The 18,892-nt window shown below is 39.7% G+C and overlaps 1 protein-coding gene across 2 annotated transcripts; it reads left to right on the forward strand.

Annotated features, from left to right (window-relative positions):
- Nucleotides 1–4,282: 4,282 nt before the first annotated feature.
- Nucleotides 4,283–9,102, forward strand: LOC307017533 (collagenase 3-like). Of its 2 annotated transcripts, none has more exons than XM_079647129.1 (10): nt 4,283–4,703; nt 4,905–5,143; nt 5,227–5,375; nt 6,097–6,225; nt 6,332–6,493; nt 6,845–6,968; nt 7,082–7,215; nt 8,077–8,236; nt 8,337–8,434; nt 8,516–9,102. In XM_079647129.1, exons 1-10 carry the CDS (start codon nt 4,605–4,607, stop codon nt 8,623–8,625), a joined length of 1,404 nt encoding a protein of 467 aa, XP_079503255.1. In that variant the 5' UTR covers nt 4,283–4,604; the 3' UTR covers nt 8,626–9,102. The 2 variants fall into 2 exon arrangements, with proteins under 2 accessions (XP_079503255.1, XP_079503254.1); XM_079647128.1 differs by having other exon boundaries at nt 4,286–4,703; nt 6,839–6,968.
- Nucleotides 9,103–18,892: the final 9,790 nt, after the last annotated feature.

Below are 18,892 nucleotides of genomic sequence, written 5' to 3' on the forward strand. Positions count from 1 at the left end.
TTACTACAGGTGTTATGCCAGCTTGAGCTAAATGTCACCAGAGTACAGTGAACTTGCCTAGTGACTGAAATATATAAAAGTTGAAGTGAAATAAGTAAGGCCAAAAATGAATTACGTCTGAATATCTTTATTATTTTTACCACTTTTAATTATTTGTGGGCTCGCACATATACCAAAAAGACTAATGTACACTGCAATAAAGATAAAATTTTACAAGTGAAAAATTAACAAAAGAACCCTTTTTTATTTATCAAACAGTAAATTAATACAATCTTACAAATTTGTGATTTTGAAAATGTTGTTATATTTACATGTTTCTTTGGAAAAATAATATTGTAAATGATGTACTTTGTAAATTATTTACATCATGCGAAACCATTTTAACCAGTTCAGCTGCATGACTTATGTCAAATTACAGATTTGGCCATTGAAATCCCTGATAGCGGCCTCCCGGTTCAGGGTAAGTCTTCCGTATCTCGGTTACTGCACATGCAGGCAGCGGAACTCTGATTTTTGGGCCGAGTACACCCCAGCACCAACGTACAAACTGTCGATAAGCTTTATACCGATACTTCCTAATGAAAAAAAAGTATACAGATTATAAATATATTTGGAGAAAAATAAAATGTTATGTAGTACTATTATGTAGCAATGGTTACAAATTGGCTTATAACATGATATTTGTATTTTACTTGTACAAAATAAATATGAGGTTATACATGACTGCTTGACAGAATCATAGACCTCTTATATATTTCCTCACCTGTGTAGTTGTTTCTTTTCCCAAGCATACATTGAACTTGCATACACAGAAAAAATAAAAGCCAAGCTGTTTTTGACTGCTTGAAAGAGTTTAATGGTATCTTTAAAATTGTACCATATCTGTAGCGACTAAAAGTATTATATGAAAGCAAAGCTGCAATAGGCAGTTGGGTCAATCAATATTTACTTACTGGTGTAGTGGGCCATCAACTGCTCTGTGTTGTTGTTTGTATTGAAGATACGCTATTTTCAGTGTCCAAACACTGAGACAGCCTTCTCTAAAGCCTGGGTGGCTAATAATGCACCTTGGTTTCTCGTCGGTGTCTTCTATCTGGCAGAGTCCTGCACGGGTCTGATTTTCAAGACCCGCTCCCGCCCCGCACCCGTGACGTGCAGTACCGAACCCGCCCCGCTACCCGCACATATTGCCAATTAGTTCCGCAACCCGACCCGACCCGCCGGCACATGATCCACAACCCGACCCGAACCCGCATATAAGCAGTGACAACGTGCAATTATTAACACACGCAGTTGCATATTTGGCTCAAAAAGCCTGGGATGTTGTTTATTTTCTCCATCTAGGATGACACCAAAAGCCTCCCAGACGTTGGATTTCGCTCTTGAGTTAGAGTTATTGAAAATGCTGTATTCTCCGCTAGAGAGCTTCACCTCAGCCATTCAGAATGTGGTGCGCTCAGCAGCAGATAGATGCACTGCAGAGGTTATGATTATGCTCGGTACCGCGGAGGAGAGGTCTGAGGATTTAAACATTAAACTAAATTATTATTGTTTAAATATATTTATTATGCAACACCCGCAACCGGACCCGCATCATCTTTGTTTTACCCAGAAGCGAACCCGGAAAAAAGCGTTTGAAAAAATACCACCTGCAAATCACCTTTTTTGCGGGTCACCCGTCGGGTACCCGCGGATACCTGACCCGATGCAGGACTCTGCTATCTGGTCAGTAGGTTGCAAACTGTCTATTTGTTCCATCACCTGCCAGATCTCTCTGCAGCATACTGGAGATGTTAAGATTCACCGATTCGCATCGGTGCACCGGCATAAACGTTCAAGATGCGAGTGCACCGGTTGAAAGAGTGCACATCGGCTACAGTTTGGGTTGAACCGGGTTGAACTCGCGATGCATCGATTGCGTAGCGTCTTTGCATCGGTAAAAAACCGATTCATTCATATAAAATCCCCTCATCTTGTCAACGCTCAGCAGAGACGATCTTTGATATTTGCTTCGCCACTACGGAGAACGAGAGTCTCAGTTATCAACACACACGGAAGTTGAGGAGAAAGAGAAACACAGCGCACCGAAAAATACCTACAAATCAAATGTTTGGTAACACTTCGGATTGTTCAAGGAAGACGGTGTAATAGTCATTTATGCTATATAGTTGACCGCAGGTCATGGAGAGTAATAAGGTATCCGTAGACCTTTGTATGAGGTATCTTTATTACTTAACAGGTCTACAGCCATGATACATAGATCCGTCCTAGATGCGGACTTGCATACACACAGTATCAATCCGCAGCCGCACCCCATCAGTAACGTCCTGATGGTATATGTGCGCGGCCCTATTACTACAGACGGTCAACTTGAAAAATCACTCGCAAATTGTTAACGATGCCGAGCCGCTTTAAAGTACACAAGTAGTACGAGGAACTTAGCGACGCACATAAAGAGGCGACGTGGGGTCTGCGGCTGAAAAGAGAAACCTGAAAGTGAGACATATGAGTTAAATCACTCAGTGAGGTGTTCTGTCAGAGAGAGGTGTTTAGCTTACAGCAGCCTGTGACGGCCAATAATAATTTAAATATCTTCCTTACTGTAAGCAGTTATGAAATACCTGTTTGTGAAAGGTTATTTGTTTTCTTTATTGTTCAGATAGAAACCACTGCTTTCTGCTCACTGGTGAGTTAGCCTCTGAGTGTTAAGCACATCAGGCTGGCAGCTGTATGGGCATTGCTCTATGGTAGCTGTTATTTCCCCATTGTTAATCATGAGCAATGCATCCTTACATTGTTTAACTGTGAGGTGTTATACAATATACAAGCTTTTAAAGGTAAAAAAATAAATGGCATGATGGGATGTGCACTACCAAATATGTAAAGCACTTTTTTGTTAATGTATGATTTGCTGCATATAAGGAATACAACAAAAATCCTCTGTCGTACCATATTGAAGTATCATTATTTTTGCATCGTGTTGAATCGCATCGTATCGCCCCGAATCGCATAATGTTGAATCAAATCGTATCGAACTGTATCGCAACAGGGGTGAGTCGTATCGTATCGCATCGCCTGGTGTTTCAAAGGTATCGTTAATGTATCGTATCGTGGCAACGTATCGAGATGCGCATCCCATCGGCCTCAGTGATGGAGATGCACATCCCTATACACATTCATCTGCAGTGGGCATGCTTTCACAGCATTGACATGTACACCTGAATATTGTACATAACATTAAAAAACAAAACAATATCTGCCGGACGTGTGAGGAACAGATGACAAATTAAGATCGACATTTAGTGCAGGTCAAATTAAATAAAACAGAATTTACCATTCAGTATTGCCGACTCGAGTCTCGCCGGCTGCGGAATCCGCTTCTCTTTCACAAGTTTCTGCCTCGTTGTTCGATTGCTGGGCAGGAGGCTCGTACTTATAAGGCAAGATGCCTTGAAGTGAAAGGCTAGCTGGTTCACTCTCTACTTCTGTAACTGAATCCAGATAACCCACCGAATCTGAGCTTGAATGATCGCTGTCGCTGTCTGAAGTTATCGCGTTGCTTGCCATTTGGACTGATTTGATCAAATGGCAATGTTTGCCACGTGTGACGTCACCGCTCGTTCGGGAGTGATCGGGGGCGTACTCGGCAAACTTCGGAACCAAAATCGTTTTTTAACGTATATGTCATTATGACGAAACTTTAAACATTTTTATTTATTTTCATTCTGGTGATATCTAAACTACATGTTAAAAAACACCTGTGTTAGATGCATTACATGGCCTTTAACATTTATCATATGGCATGTGTCAATAAATGTTCTTTAAACAAAATGAAGTCTCTCCTGATTGAAATGTTATTAAATAAACTTTAATGTCTTCATCTTGGGAGTTGCCGTAGAAAGCCCAAAATAATGAATAAATATAACGGCACAGCCTAATGAATGACTATTAATGAAAAATAAATGGTCATCAGTCAAGTACTGAATGGCAATCACTGCTGTAAAACGTATCCATGTTGTTGACGCGCTCAACATAATAAATTGAGCATTTTATTCAACCTTTGAGAACATAATATTATATGTTTTTAAAATCATGTTATATCGGGTTATCATTTTTGGTTGTTTTTGTCAAGTGGCTCCAGGAACACTTTTTTTCTTAGATACAAATTAAAATTGTTTATAAGATAAGATAAGATGGACCTTTATTTTTTTGTATCTGTATAGTATGAAATGTACAGGTGTAAAAAAATAACACATTTTTAAACTAAATCTGCAAGTGAATCTGGAGATTATACACAGATAACGTTTTATGGCAAGTTTATGTAATTGTTACAATATTATTTTCCCACCAATAAAATTCCCATGAATAACATCCAAATACAAATGTTACTTCATCAGACTCACGGTGCATTGTTTGGGGATTTTTTTTCTTTTCGGGGTGAGCAATCAAAGCACAACTTCCTCTCCTAACCATAAAAGGAATATTGAGTCACTCACTGAAGGACGTAGTTGCTCAACACGCCCTGTCGCTCTGAAGTCCTCAGCCTATAAAACAGCTGCCCTCTGCACAGTAACAAAAACTACACTCGAGAACGAAACGACGACATGAAGACTTTCAATCTGTGCACTCTGCTGAGCCTGGCACTCACAGCTTACTGCATGCCAGTATCAGAGGTTACTGTGGAAGATGAGGAACGTGCGGAGGTATGTATGCTTGATTTATCCTTTATTGTCATATATTGTATGGGAAATTCTACCCTTCTAAAAATTCGGAATGTGTTAGCTGTACAGGAAAAAGTATTTCTGCTGTCAATAGCTTTCTGCAGACTATACAGATGTATTCAGAAATAGTTTATACGTTATACAGCTGCAGTAAGTATCAAACTTTTGTTCTCTCTCTTGCAGAACTACTTAAAGAAATTCTACAACCTAACAGAGGAGACTACTAACGGGCGGGGGGTCAGCCCAGCGAGCAGGAAGCTGAGTGAGATGCAGAGATTCTTTGGTCTCCAGATCACCGGTACGTTGGATGCTGACACCGTGGCAATCATGAAGAAGCCTCGCTGTGGTGTTCCAGACGAAAATCTTGCCCGTTTCTCCACGTTTGGACAGCACAAGTGGCAGAAAAACAGCCTTACCTACAGGTGACTGATCTAAAGAGAGAATGTGTATGAAAAGGTTTATTTAGTAGGTCCAACTAATAATATTCTTGACTTTTGTTCCTCAGGATAGTGAACTACACTCCAGACATGTCTGTGTCAGAGGTAGATGACTCTATAGAAAGAGCTCTGCAGGTTTGGGCCAAAGTCACTCCTCTGAGATTCACCAGAATCTACAGTGGCACCGCTGACATCATGATCTCCTTTGGCCGCCAATGTGAGTACAGAGAACTTTTACTTGGTCTTCACCAGTTATATACTATTTCTGTGCTCAGGTTATTGGTTGTCACTTCCCCTAGAGCAGGGGTCGGCAACAGGCGGACCGCGGTCCGGATACGGACCTATAATCAATACATTAATAGGGGAATTCAATTTTGACGGGGCGATTGTATTTTAACCGCTGCCGACAGGGGGCGAAAGAGAGGAGTGAGCGATACAGGGAGAGAAACACAAAAGAAGAGATGAGAGAGCGATACAGGGAGAGAAACACAGAATGAAGTTGGTCCCGAGCACAGTTGAGAAACAATGCCCTAGAGCAGGGGTTCCCAAAATGGGGTTCGCGAGATGATTCAAAAATTAAAATTAAAAATGAATTTAAAAAAAAGAAAAAAAAATGTATTAATTTTTTTTATAATTTTAATTTTTTTAATTATTATTAATAATAACGTTTGCATAGAAAGTTGTTTCTTTGACAATCCACTAGTGCAGTGTTTCTCAAACTTTTTTTTTTTTTTTCTGAAAATAATTCACTAGCAAACCCAATCCCAGAAAAAGTTTTAAACCCAATCCTAACCCTAAATTCATGCAAGTCTTAAACCACATTGGACAGATGGTCATTCGTAGCACTGGGAAAACCTGTTTCTGATTTGCTGTTTTTTACATATATTTATTCTCCCTCTGTTTGGCAAAACCTGACCTGAGTATGTTCTTGTTAACAGCACATGGTGATTATTACCCCTTTGATGGCCCTGACGGTACTCTTGCCCATGCATTCGCCCCATCCCCTGGCATTGGTGGAGATGCTCATTTTGACGAGGATGAGGACTTCACTTTCCGTTCAAACACAGGTCAGTTTGTTATTTATGTACACCATGATGGATCATGCTAACTACTGTCAGTTTTGACATGATATTATCTTGTAAGGCTAACCTGTAAGTGTGTTTTCTGCTGTAGGCTACGTCCTCTTCATGGTGGCTGCCCATGAGTTTGGCCACTCCCTGGGCTTGTCTCACTCTGATGATGCTGGTGCTCTCATGTACCCTGTGTACACATACAGGAATCCTGACACCTTCATCCTGCCCCGGGACGATGTCAACGGCATCCAGTCTCTCTATGGTGAGTCCTAACCGGCTGAGCCATTAATGCCTACACTGGAATAACTAAATGTTAACTTGAATTAAATGTATTATGCCAACAGATTCCACATAACTGTACTAGGTTAGTTGAAAGCAATGATATAACGTTAAAATAAAAATATTAGGTTCAACTTAATATTATTGCTTTAAACTAACCTAATAGAGTTATTTGAAATCTGTTGACATAATACATTTAATTAAAGTTAATGTTTTTCTGTGTATTTACTATCGAACAATCTCTTGGGGATGCACCAACTGTTTGGGCTTTTTCAATGTGATGCTGGGCTTTCTGAATACTTGGTGACTCATTTTGTTTATCCTTCAGGCCCAAGCCCTGATACGGATTCCTCTGGAGAGGAACCACTGCCCCCCACCACTCCTGATGCCTGTGATTCAACCATGGTCTTGGATGCTGTCGCCACCCTGCGAGGAGAGATGTTCTTCTTCAAGGACAGGTCAGACATCCTGGAGAAAGCTCAAATATCGAAATGCTGAAGTCCATTGACATTGTTTTCTCTTCATTCACGTTCTGACTTATGAACTCATTCATGTTCTTGTGTGTTCTCAGCTTCTTCTGGCGGAGCTACCCTCAGAGCAGCACACCTCAGCAAAGTCTCATCACAAACTTCTGGCCCGATGGCCCCTCAAACATTGACGCTGCTTATGAAAGCCGAAGCTCAGACAAAGTCTATCTCTTTAACGGTTTGTGTTTTCCTTACCTAAAACAGTTTTCAAGATGACATTATTCATCTTTACATTAGGGCTGTCAAACAATTACAATTTTTTATCAGATTAATCACAGCTTTGAAATGAATTAATCATGATTAATCACCATTCGAACTATGTCCAAAATATGCCATTTCTTTATGTACAGTATATTGTTGTGGGAGTGGAAAGATAAATGAAAGAAGGCGGATATATCCATTTAATCCATTTGTATGTTTATTATAACATTGCTCTGTGTGTCAAAATGAAAGACAGCCCACACACCAATCAATCATCAAACCATGGGGTCTTATTTCATTACGTGTTGATTTCTATCAACACGTAATGTTGTATCGATGTATATAGAGATGTACTACAGTATTCTCCGTCGGGACTTCCTGCAACAACATCACGCCGTTATCTGGATTCTGATTGGCCAGAAGACATTATCAAAGATGTTCTATTGAGAAGACGATCATTACGTGACAAAAGTTTTCAAAACCGTTTCTAGTCTTCGGTATTTCCAGACAAGTGGCTACTGAAATCAATCTTACTAACTGCTGTCTGTGCAATTTACTCGGCGCGAGTTGGCGGACTTTATTTTGCTTACTTTAACATCATTGTTCATGGTGGGGCTAAGCCATTTATTGGTATGGCTGTAGCCTACCCCAGCCATACCTTGGCGTTGCCACTGGTGATGGATGTATGGGGCGGGCCATTCTCCACATGCGTTAAGTGCGTTAAATATCTTCACGCAATTAATTCAAAAAATTAATTACCGCCGTTAACGCGATAATTTTGACAGCATTACTTTACATGCATAAACTAAACTATTTTCTTTTCTCTATCTCTATACAGGAAAGAAGGTTTGGGCTTTCAGTGGATATGATCTTGTAGGTGGCTATCCTAAACCAATTTCCAGTTTTGGTCTGGCCAAAAGTGTGAAGAAGATTGATGCAGTCTTTCATGACGTGGACACTGGCAAGACTCTGTTCTTTGTAGGCAGCGTTTACTACAGGTGAGTTCAGATTATGTGACATTTATTCAGGTGAATTATTAAGGTGTGATGACGGTTTTCAAATTGTGAATCAGTGTAATAACTGTCTGTGTTTCCTCAGTTATGATGAGGTCAGAAAGACTATGGACCAAAGCAAGCGAGTGGACGAGACTTTCTCCGGACTGACCGGCCAAGTGACTGCAGCTTTCCAGTACAGAGGTGAGAAGCATTCTTAGTCAAGATTACTGAAATAAAAAAAAAACAGAACACAAAAACTAACATTGAATCTCTGTTCTGCAGGTTTTACCTACATCTACAGTGGAAAATACATGTTTGAGTACAGCCCGAGGTCCGGGAGGCTGTTCCGCGTGCTGAACAACAGCTACTTCCTGCGCTGCACTAACTTCTAAACCACTTTATTTATTATTTTTCTACTCTTAGCACCACTCAGAGCATTAAATCACCTGCTACTGGGGTTAGGGTAAGATCCAAATGTCTATAATTTATAATAATATATTTTATAATTTAAACATTTGATGTTACACATTACCGAGTATTTACTGGATAAATACTCTTCCTCAGAAAACAGCTGAAATTTTACTTTTTAAACTCATTGCTTATTTATCTGTATTTATCTCAGGATATGAATGTCCTATGCACTGATTAATTATTGCTATTGTTATACTTTTTTATTGAATGTATTTTAACTGGGATACTTTAATTCCCCCTTTTTTTTAAACATTGTCATTTCCATTTGCACATGTATGCACACATTTGTACGCCACTTTGAAACAAAATATGACTGCATGTATGCTAACATCTCAAAAGACAAGTGTGAAAAGGTATATAGAAATGAATTGGAAAATAAAAAAAGTACAAAAAAAACATTTCTAAGTATGTTTTGTTGTAATTTTACATATGCAGATCAAAATATCCTGTTTGCCATTGCATGTGCATTTACTTAATAACACTGAGAACAAACTAACTTAGAGCATATAAAGAACAATTATGCTACTTCACACCTAAATGCAAGGGCGGCGCCAGGGGGTAGTGTAAATGACGTAACGAAGTTGCCTTAATTAAAAAGAATAACACAATTAATGTCATAGTTCAATTAGATAAATAAATACTTTATTTCATGTTATTTTATAATCCTTAAATATGGCATGATTTAATACAGTTTGTTTTACATGTTAAACCGATATGCGTATGTGTTTCTTGTGCCTAGGAACTAATGTTTGTTCATGTGTTTTGCTGTTACACTGTACAACTCAACGTGGGTTGACGTCTTTTTTGAAACTCTGCTGAAGTCTGTGATAAAGTTTTAATGTGACAAGAAGTCTGTGACAAAGTTATGCAGACAAGGAACTAAATTAATCTCCTTTCACGACAAGCGGCCAACGAGGTATTTGTTTTATGTTTTCATTTTCTTATTTTCATTCATATGTGTAGCACAATATGCTAATATATTTGGCGATGTATACGTGGAATTTCGGTGTTGTAGTTCTCACGGCGTAATGGAAGAGGGGAGGCTACAGGATGAAAACTCCCAAGAAATAAACGCCCGTTTTAAAGAACCGACCTGTGTCTGTGTCGTGAAAAGAGCTAAAGTGAGAACTCGTTGGCCGTTGAATTTAACTTCTGTTAGACACTCATATGCCATACATTTTGCATACATTCACAGTACATATTTATTCAGTATGATAGCTGTCTAATAGAAGTTAAATTTATTTCTCAGTTATTCTGACAATGTACTTAACCCCAAATAAAATAACTCAATAAAAAGAGTTGTTAAATAATAGTGAAGTCACGTTGTAATAACAATAACTCATCTCTCTCTCGTTTTATTTTTGAGCTTTACTAAAAGCCACTGTGTCAAGTGTCCTACTTGGGTTGCCGTCCGGAGTTGTTCAATATGGCAGACCATCTCGCACATGCGCAGTACAGATCGGGCAGGGTGACGGATCGGGTAGTGACCAAGCCCCCAGGAAGTGCGCCGGAGTCTGATGAGAATATTCGTTGTGACCAAACGGCGGTACCACACTTCCGTTTGGTTGCTGGTCCCGAAACACTTTTTCCCATTGACTTACATTGGGAAAGAGTGGTCTGTAACTCGTTGGATAATTTTTTTTAAACTAAATAAACTACCCATTATGAACGTTTGTATAGCCTTTATTAAAAACATTCGTTCCTCAAGTTGTAAAAATGTGCTAATAACGTTATTCTGAGAGTTATATCACTCTGCATTATGAACGCGCATCTAACCCACGGGACCGCGCCGCCCGGCACGTTCATGTTACGTGTTCAGGAGGTTCAGCACTACATGCGTTTATCTTTACCCATGGATGCACAATAACAACGGACCCATATCGTCTCACTGCCAGCCCACGGAGCTGTAATAATGGATATATTGCACATGTTTGCTGTAATTCATAATTTGTAAAATATTATACTACATGGGCTGTATGATTAAACCTTGTACCGTAAATGTTGTATTAAATAAAGGTAATATAACCGACGTTAGATTAACGTCCCTGTAGCTTCTTATTGCACTAAGAAGCTTATTGCACTGTATATATATATATATGCAGTGCAATAATTCTTTCATGCTAAATGAAGCTCTGTTGCTTGGATATCACTAGATCCTGTTACAGCGTAATATAAGTGCATAACGATTGATGTGCACATTAGCATAATTACTAGCTAGCCGCTAGCTGCTAAATGCCGCCTCGTTAATATCAAATCCATCATAAAAACAAGCCATTACCATGCTGTCATGAACGTGCGGTGCTGTTACTTGTACGCAAATTGACGTGCTTGATGTGAACGAGCATTTTGGTTAAAGTTGCGCATGCGCTATGAGCGCACATACTTCTCAGGGCATGCCGGGTAATCTTTGACGTTTCGCTCTCTCAAAAGTTGGGCCATTTTATCATCATGCGCCAATGAGCAACTCTCATAGGAATGAATGAGGCCCCGCCTCCCACGCTGTATCCAGTTCTTATTATACATCCATGGTAGTGACCTATGGTAGTGACACTGAGGGCTCATAAATACTGCAAGCAGCCAATTGAGACAGATTGGGACAAACCACCTGCTTTCATGTCAAAGGGGGGATTTGGGTTTTGTCGGTGTTGTTAGAAATTAAAATCAATGTTTTGATGGTATAATGTAGCTTAAACATACCGTCAGTTTAAACGCTCTTTTATACTGAAAAACCAGAAATTCTTGTGCACAAGCAGTTAAGCTTTTATTCTGAAAATCCTTCATCTACGGTTAGCATTTAGCATGTGGCTAATATACGATTTCCTAAAGAGGTGAATTTAGTAGCGAAATGATATGGAGTGGTGCAAACCGAAACCTACGGATTTAACACTACAACTATAGATGTCGAGGTACTACCATGTTGAATATTAAATGAAAGTACAGTTTATTTGAATACATTATTGTTTACAGACGAGAGTAGCATGTGACAACATCCGGAATGACCGGAAACCAAACGAGCCGAGAAGTATTGTTTAGAGTATTGATTACAGCGTTTAGAATGTGTTAAATGAAAAGTGATGAAAGAGAATATGAGGAGAAACGGCGTGTTAAGCATATAGTGAATGTGAAAAGAACCTATCCTCTGTTTAAATGCAATAACGGACATTGGAGACGAGGTGAGCCGGCTGGCGGGGAGGAGCCAGCAGAGGATATATAACAGCGCCGGAGGAGAGATCCGGTCTCTTCTCTTCTTGCTCAGGAGAGCCAGATCACAGCTGTTTTCTGCCGGAACAATATTCTGTCTGTAACACTACCGCGCCTTTTTTAATTAAAGTATCCCATTTGAATCTTTTCAGAGACTCCATTTAGTCTCATTTTAAAGCTTCTCTCCTGGACGCGAGAATAAAGAACATATTTAACAATTGGCGAGCTAGCCGGGATCTCGCAAAACCGGGAGAGACTACAGCAGGCTGCTTGCTGGACCCGCTGGCATCCGTTCAACACACAGAGAGCTCAAATCAACTAGGTAAGGAGAAACCTGTTATATCGAATTCTTCAATAGTTAATGTAGGACAATGTTAGTTCTGTGTGTTTGACGGCGGCCAGCGGATCCTGAAAATAGCTGTGCAATTTAAGTTAAAACAAGCCTAAATTGATAAACATTGGTATCATACCACGTGGCGTTGCTTTGTTACAGGCAGGGTGAGTTCAATTTCTTTTTTTCTATTTAACCCTGCATGCTATTCGTTTGTGTGTTATTACATGTCGGCTAGAGGCCAATCACTTATATAGGTGTCTTTTGTTGCGTTTTACGTTTTACGTGAATGGTTTTAGGCCATTAAGCAGTCGGGACTGCTTGAGGCAAAGACACAGCCAAAGTTTGAAGCTAAGGTTATTGGAGTGAGTGTTTTGTGTAACAACAGCGTGAGGCTGTTTTAAAAAAGTCCTTTTTCAAGGAAAAGGCCTGAGGAGTTTGAAGCTTTCAGTGGTTACTCTATTTCTGTTTTTCAAGACATTGCGTTGTGGATTACGGCAGGAAGTGCGACATTCGTGCGTTAGATAGACGATATTCTTCTGATTGTGTTTGGATAGCGTCCTATTTGTCCCATAAATAGCGTGTTTAAACAGAAGAGATGACCATACTGGCTCTTAAAGTCAAAACATTTACGTACATGGGTAGAGGGCTATGACGTAAGGGTATGAGGCCCATTTATCATTGTAAACTAAATAGAAATGTTATTTTAAACTACAGTGTTGTGTGTTGAATTTACTAGACAAAATATCACCTCACCAATTTCAACTCCAGGTGTTTTCTCAAATCCCTTTGTTCTTCAGGTCAAAGGTTGGAAAACCAGTTGCCATCTTGTCTTGACCTCATGTTCACGGTGAGCCACACAGCAGTCACCATTTCATGAAATGCTAATTGAAGTACTCTGTTTGCTTTAACACACTGAGGCTAGGCATTCCATCTTCTAAAGAACATCATACTTCTTGTTAGAGTTAGAACTATTGGAAGTACTTCTGCTGGTAAATGTGTATTGGCGGTTTTGTGAATATTCTTCTTTGCAAATGTGTTTTGGCGGTTATGTGCTGTGTTGTTTAACCATAGTGTAAATTCCTATTTTAAAGATATTTTTGAGGAAACTAAGTTTCTCCTTGTTAAAAACGAGTCAGTTTTGAAACAGCTATTCCCTAGTGGATTAAGCTGGAATTTAAAATAGCGCACTCTGGTGGTAGTACAGAATTATTACCCAAATAGCGGAAACACCATAACATTGTGAATTTGAACCAAATTCATATTTCAAAGTCAAAACCATACACGGTACAACTTTATTTTAACATTTCCTATTTTAATTTTGCATATTTTTTATATATTAATTAACTTTATTAATATTTTACCTTAAACTTAAAAAAAAAAAAAATCTATAAAAATAATAAAACCTTGAGCAAGAAAAAAAAAAAAAAAAAAAAAAAAAAAAAAAGTTAAAGTTCGGACGAACAGCAACGAAGGTGCTAGTCAGAAGATTAGTGCTTCATCTTTGATAAGTTCATAAATAATTAGAGAACATGTCACCAAAACAAACTAAGTTGAGACTAGACGCAGGGCCAGGCTCAACTGCAGATATCAAGGAAAGGGTAAAAATCAGATCCGATGCTTTAACAGTTTCAAGTAAAAGACAGAGGACATGGAACCAAATGGAGAAACTGTTAGAACAGTGGCAAACGAGAGGATTGATTCCAGCAGATGATCAACCTGGACCAACGGAAGCCCATAGAAAAGCTGTAGTTGAACATGAGAATGCTGAATATCTACAACAGGAAAACGCATGGATCAAAGCCGGACAACCCTCTTGGTATGGACCTGTAAACATTGCTATGAACAGAGCTGAAAAAAGAAAAGCTATGGTTGCAAGTCTGGTATTCCATCTGGAAGATGCCAGCCAAGGATTGACAAACAGCTTACATGTGGAAGAACTCGGCAGAATAATGAAAAAGGAACTCAACAGAGGAATGGAAGAGAGACGAAAGGCAGTTGAAGCCCATAATGACATTATTGAAGAGAGACGAAAGTCAGTTGAAGCCCATAATGACATTGTTGCAGATAGACAACGGGGAGAACAAGAAGAACGAAGAACCGGTGCATATACCTCCATGCCATTGATAGCGGCTGGAAGAGGAGGATTTCAATACAAATCATGGACTCACAGGGACATGGAAGCATTAGTGTCAAAGCTACCTCCACTCACGAAAGGAGGTCAGAAGTGGGTGAATGATCTGAAGAGATACACAGCCCAGGACCACCTGTGCTTGGGAGAAATGAGGGCCCTGCTCGGACGGATTGAAAGACGACTTGAAGTGAGAGCAATAGATTCCGAGGCCAATTGCACAAATGACCCAGATGACACTCCATTCAACTACATCAGGTCGAATTATTGGGCTGCTATTCGTCACATCTACCCAACAACACGGAGTTTACATGCCCTCAACAGCCTGAGAAAAGAACCGGGGGAAGACATGTATGCCTTCCTGAAGAGATGTGAAGGAGTGTGGGAGGACTCCACTGGAGAACGACATGACGTTTCACCGTCTGTCGTAATGCTGTGGAAGAACGCGGTCATTAACGCCCTTCCCCAATCAGTGCAGGCAAGCCTGGGAGATGTGGTGGCATTAGACGCTATACCCATTGAAGAATGGAGACAAAATCTCATTTACCATGATATGAAATACCAAGCAACCCAGAGATGTCAAAGACGTACAGAATTTCCAAACATGAACCAAATGCCGCAGACAGCCTGGTATCAACCACAACAATGAGGAAGCTTAGAGGACCAGACCATCAGGTGATGCATCTTCAGCACTAGAGTATTTGGAAATCCAGCTACATAGAGCCACATATGTCACCACAGGAGGGAGAGGTTGAATGTTATTTAAAAGATAGTGAGTAGAATATTGCATTTACACAGAGCATCCACAGATTAGAAGTAGCAGAGTAGAACATTTAGCAGACTATTTTTGTAATTATGAGAAGGAAAATACATTACGAGTGATGTTGTTCTCCCACACAGAAAACTATTGTGTCCACACAACTAGTGAGGTCAAGAAGACGGGCTTCCACCCAAAATATGCAAGGGGCGGCGATACACCTGACGTGAAGCTGTCCAGACCTGAAAACAGAAACTCGATTCTGTCGTGGTGAAGTCTGGCTACAAAGGGAGGTGTCCGATAGGGTCGCTTGTCTCAAACCAGTGAAGAAGTCAACAAGAACCCAGCTGAACTAGAGAGTGACTGTTAGCGGGAGAACAGTGACGGAGCGACGGAGACTGGCCCAACCTTTTCCAGCCAGTACATAGATGGACCCCGTCAGAAGACCGGGGCTGTGTTTAAAGGGGAACTTCATTTATTGTTAGCCAGAAGTGCAGTTTTTAATCAAACAATTATTTGATTTATGGAGTCAGATTACATTTTTCTCATAAACACAATTTTATAATGGGTCTGAAGTATCTGTTTTAAGGCGTGAGCTGCAGATTAAATAACATAACACTGATTGAGAGCTTGGATGAAGAAGTTGTTGGGTTTTTACAACAGTTTCAAGAATCAGTCTTTATTTATTTATTCTTGAGTAACTTTACTGATTTATAGTGTAGTGCGTAAGGCAATATCTCATTTGAGTGAGGGGTACCAGCCCTTCATGCAGGTCACTCTCTGAGAGAATAGTTCATATTTTCCCTCCAGTTTGGAGAAATATTATTTTATCATATGTTAGTTCAGCAGTGTCAACCAATCCTCTAATCCTAGAATTATTGAGACGCATTAGCGACACCAGGGGTATTGTTTTTCGCAGCAACGATGATGCATAATACCATTACAAAAGCCATTATTGAAACAAGTAAACTATTAGAAGTGCTAATTGCTGATTTTTTTTTAGTGAATATGCATTTATACCAACAGAAAACCATAAATCATACGATATTTTTGTACCCCTTGTGGGTACACGGAGAAGTTATATTTATTTAATGCAACGTTATGGGTTTTACATGTCCTGTTCAGAATAGGGTAATCATTGCAATATTAATTGAGCATTTTATGCTCAAAGGAGGGAGTGTCATGATTATACAGATATGTTGATTTCAGTGACGTTGTAGTTAATAAATAATAACATGTAGTCAACAAGAGGTATGCCGAAGCTCGGGCCTTCTCCAAGGAGGGAGTGGTCCAGTTTTAGATATTAGACAAATAGAGGTGGATGAATATGTCAGAACTCTGAGTAATATTATGCAAGTTTTGTCTACACAGCAGGCTAGGAAAACTACAGAGATACCAGACGAGACATCAGAAGAGACTCCTGTTCGGCCAGGTGATTGGGTGAGGGTGAAGGTTCACAAAAGACAGTGGGCTGATCCCCGGTGGACGGAAGCGTGAAAAGTTGTAACGAACTTCAAACGCGCTCCGGTTTAAAGGTAAAGAAAAAGGAGCAAATTGACACCACCTCACACATAGTCACCCTTCACTGGCAACTTCCAGAACATTATTGGGAGTTAGGACTGATTTGGCAGAGCTGGAACAAAACAATAAATAGAAATAAGATAAAGATAGAAACAGCTCAAAAGACAAATTGTCTATAGATTGTACATTAATGTGAAAACCTATTTTTTGTTTTACATCTGTAAAAAGAGTCCAATTTGTTATGTTATTTTTGTACTCATTATTTAAATTCTGTAACGGACACAACCAGGGATAAAATAGAGATGATGACAAGAACAAAGCCAAACCAATTGTGGGGTCCCCTAGGGATAAGAGTCAGAATAGCATTGTTGATTGTGCTCATTACACTTGGCACCTTTCTGGTTGGAAGGGGAGTACAATATTATGTAAGACATGGATCCATTAGTTCACTCATAGAATGCCCACATCACTAACAAGACTCCAGCTGGGTTTCAGAGACTTTCACTTATCCCCAGAGCCAAAAGATCAGCTGAGCAACAAGAGGAGGAGTTAGAAATACTCGGTCCCAAACAAGAGGCGGTTATAATCAAGATGATTCACCCCCCCTACATGCAGTTCTTGTATCAAATGATGAGATGGGTTTAAGTGATTGGGATATGTAAGTGATGGGGATTTACAGATTAGGGGAATCTCTAAATACACTGGATCCATGTTTTAGTCCGTACCAGAAACACCCCCTGTTAAGCTATGAACAACCGATCGGTGACCTGAGCACAATTATTGAAAATGATTGTTAGACACAGGCTACTAACCCACAAGTACAGCTTTGTATGTACAAACTCTATGAACAAGATTCCCCAGCAGATAGTGGCGACATTGCAGATATGTCCAGTCACAAAAGTTACTAGGGTTCTAAATAACAGTGAGATTTAAAGTGATGGAGAAAATATGGAGACGTTCTTTTATAGTGTGTGAAATATGTGGCGCTTGAAACATGTAGGTATTTAAATTTATAGAAGAAAATGGTTTCCTGAAAGAGTTAATTGGAATAAACATGTTACAGTGGGTGAAGGCAATGTTTAGGGATATGGTAACATTATTAGTAGACATGAATTGTGTTTAGATGACATTTAACAACTAAGATGGATAGTAAGATTAGGAAAATAGAGTGGAAAAGGTTGGATTTATTTTACCTCAGTGTGTTAGAATTAACTATAGATAATGCGTCCCCAGATCTCTCTCTCTCTCTCCACCTGTCAGAACGCTACGACCCCATCGTCCAAGCAGACAAAAGACCTCACCACGGAAGACTCCTCCTCCTCCATAGAACAGACAGAGAACCAGAGCTGAACCAACAACTCCAACGCTGCATCCAGAACTATCTCCACCTGAGGCATCCAGAACCAAAACCAGGTGACATAAAAAGGCACACTCTCATCGGTCCCCCACAGGACATGAAGTTCCAAGCTGAGCCACAAGATTTGGGCACAAGAGCAGAGTGTGGGACATGAGAGCGGAATACGCCCTCCAAGCAACCAGTAGAGACTGTAAAGGAGGAGATGAAAAGCAAAGCAGATTGGACACTGAAAAGAGTTACAGCGGAAGGATCCAAGAGCAGATGGACTGAGGAGAAGGTGGACGGAGGAGAGGAAAGAACGGAGGAGTTGGCATGGTCCGGCAGAATGTGAGGGGGTCGTGGCTTGACAACCAGAGGGGGAGAGAAGGAAAACGGGAGTTTGTGAGTTTACACATAAACACACTTATTCACCAACGAGAAATACGTAAAGAAAAAGATTTATTAGCCATGAATTAATCAATTGGTGAATTTATAAAGAGGAAACTATTAAATAACCCTACAAACACACTGAGGGTAGAACATATTATTCAATCTTTTCATCATATGAACAAATTATTCTTTAAGAGTTTTTTTTATTCATGTGTGAATTTGGGTAAGATTTAATTTGTTACAGTATAGACCTACAGTTTAAAGGGATGGTTTTAGTAACCACTCTATAAAAGCAGACAAATCTTTATTTGTATGGAAAATGTTAAAGGTAGAGCTAGTACCAAGCCAAAGATGGTATTCCAATCTAGAGTATTGATTTCTCCATTGTAGCATGGTTATTACCTCAAGAGGGAAGATTAAGGTGGAAATAACGTTTGTTTTTCGTCCAAGATGTAGAGTTTTAAAATGACACTGGGCAAAGAGCGAAAGCAAAGTTTAATTTTTTTTAAAAACTAATGTAG

The sequence above is a fragment of the Notothenia rossii genome, assembly GCF_949606895.1.
Source record: "Notothenia rossii genome assembly, chromosome: 9".
NCBI lineage: Eukaryota > Metazoa > Chordata > Actinopteri > Perciformes > Nototheniidae > Notothenia > Notothenia rossii.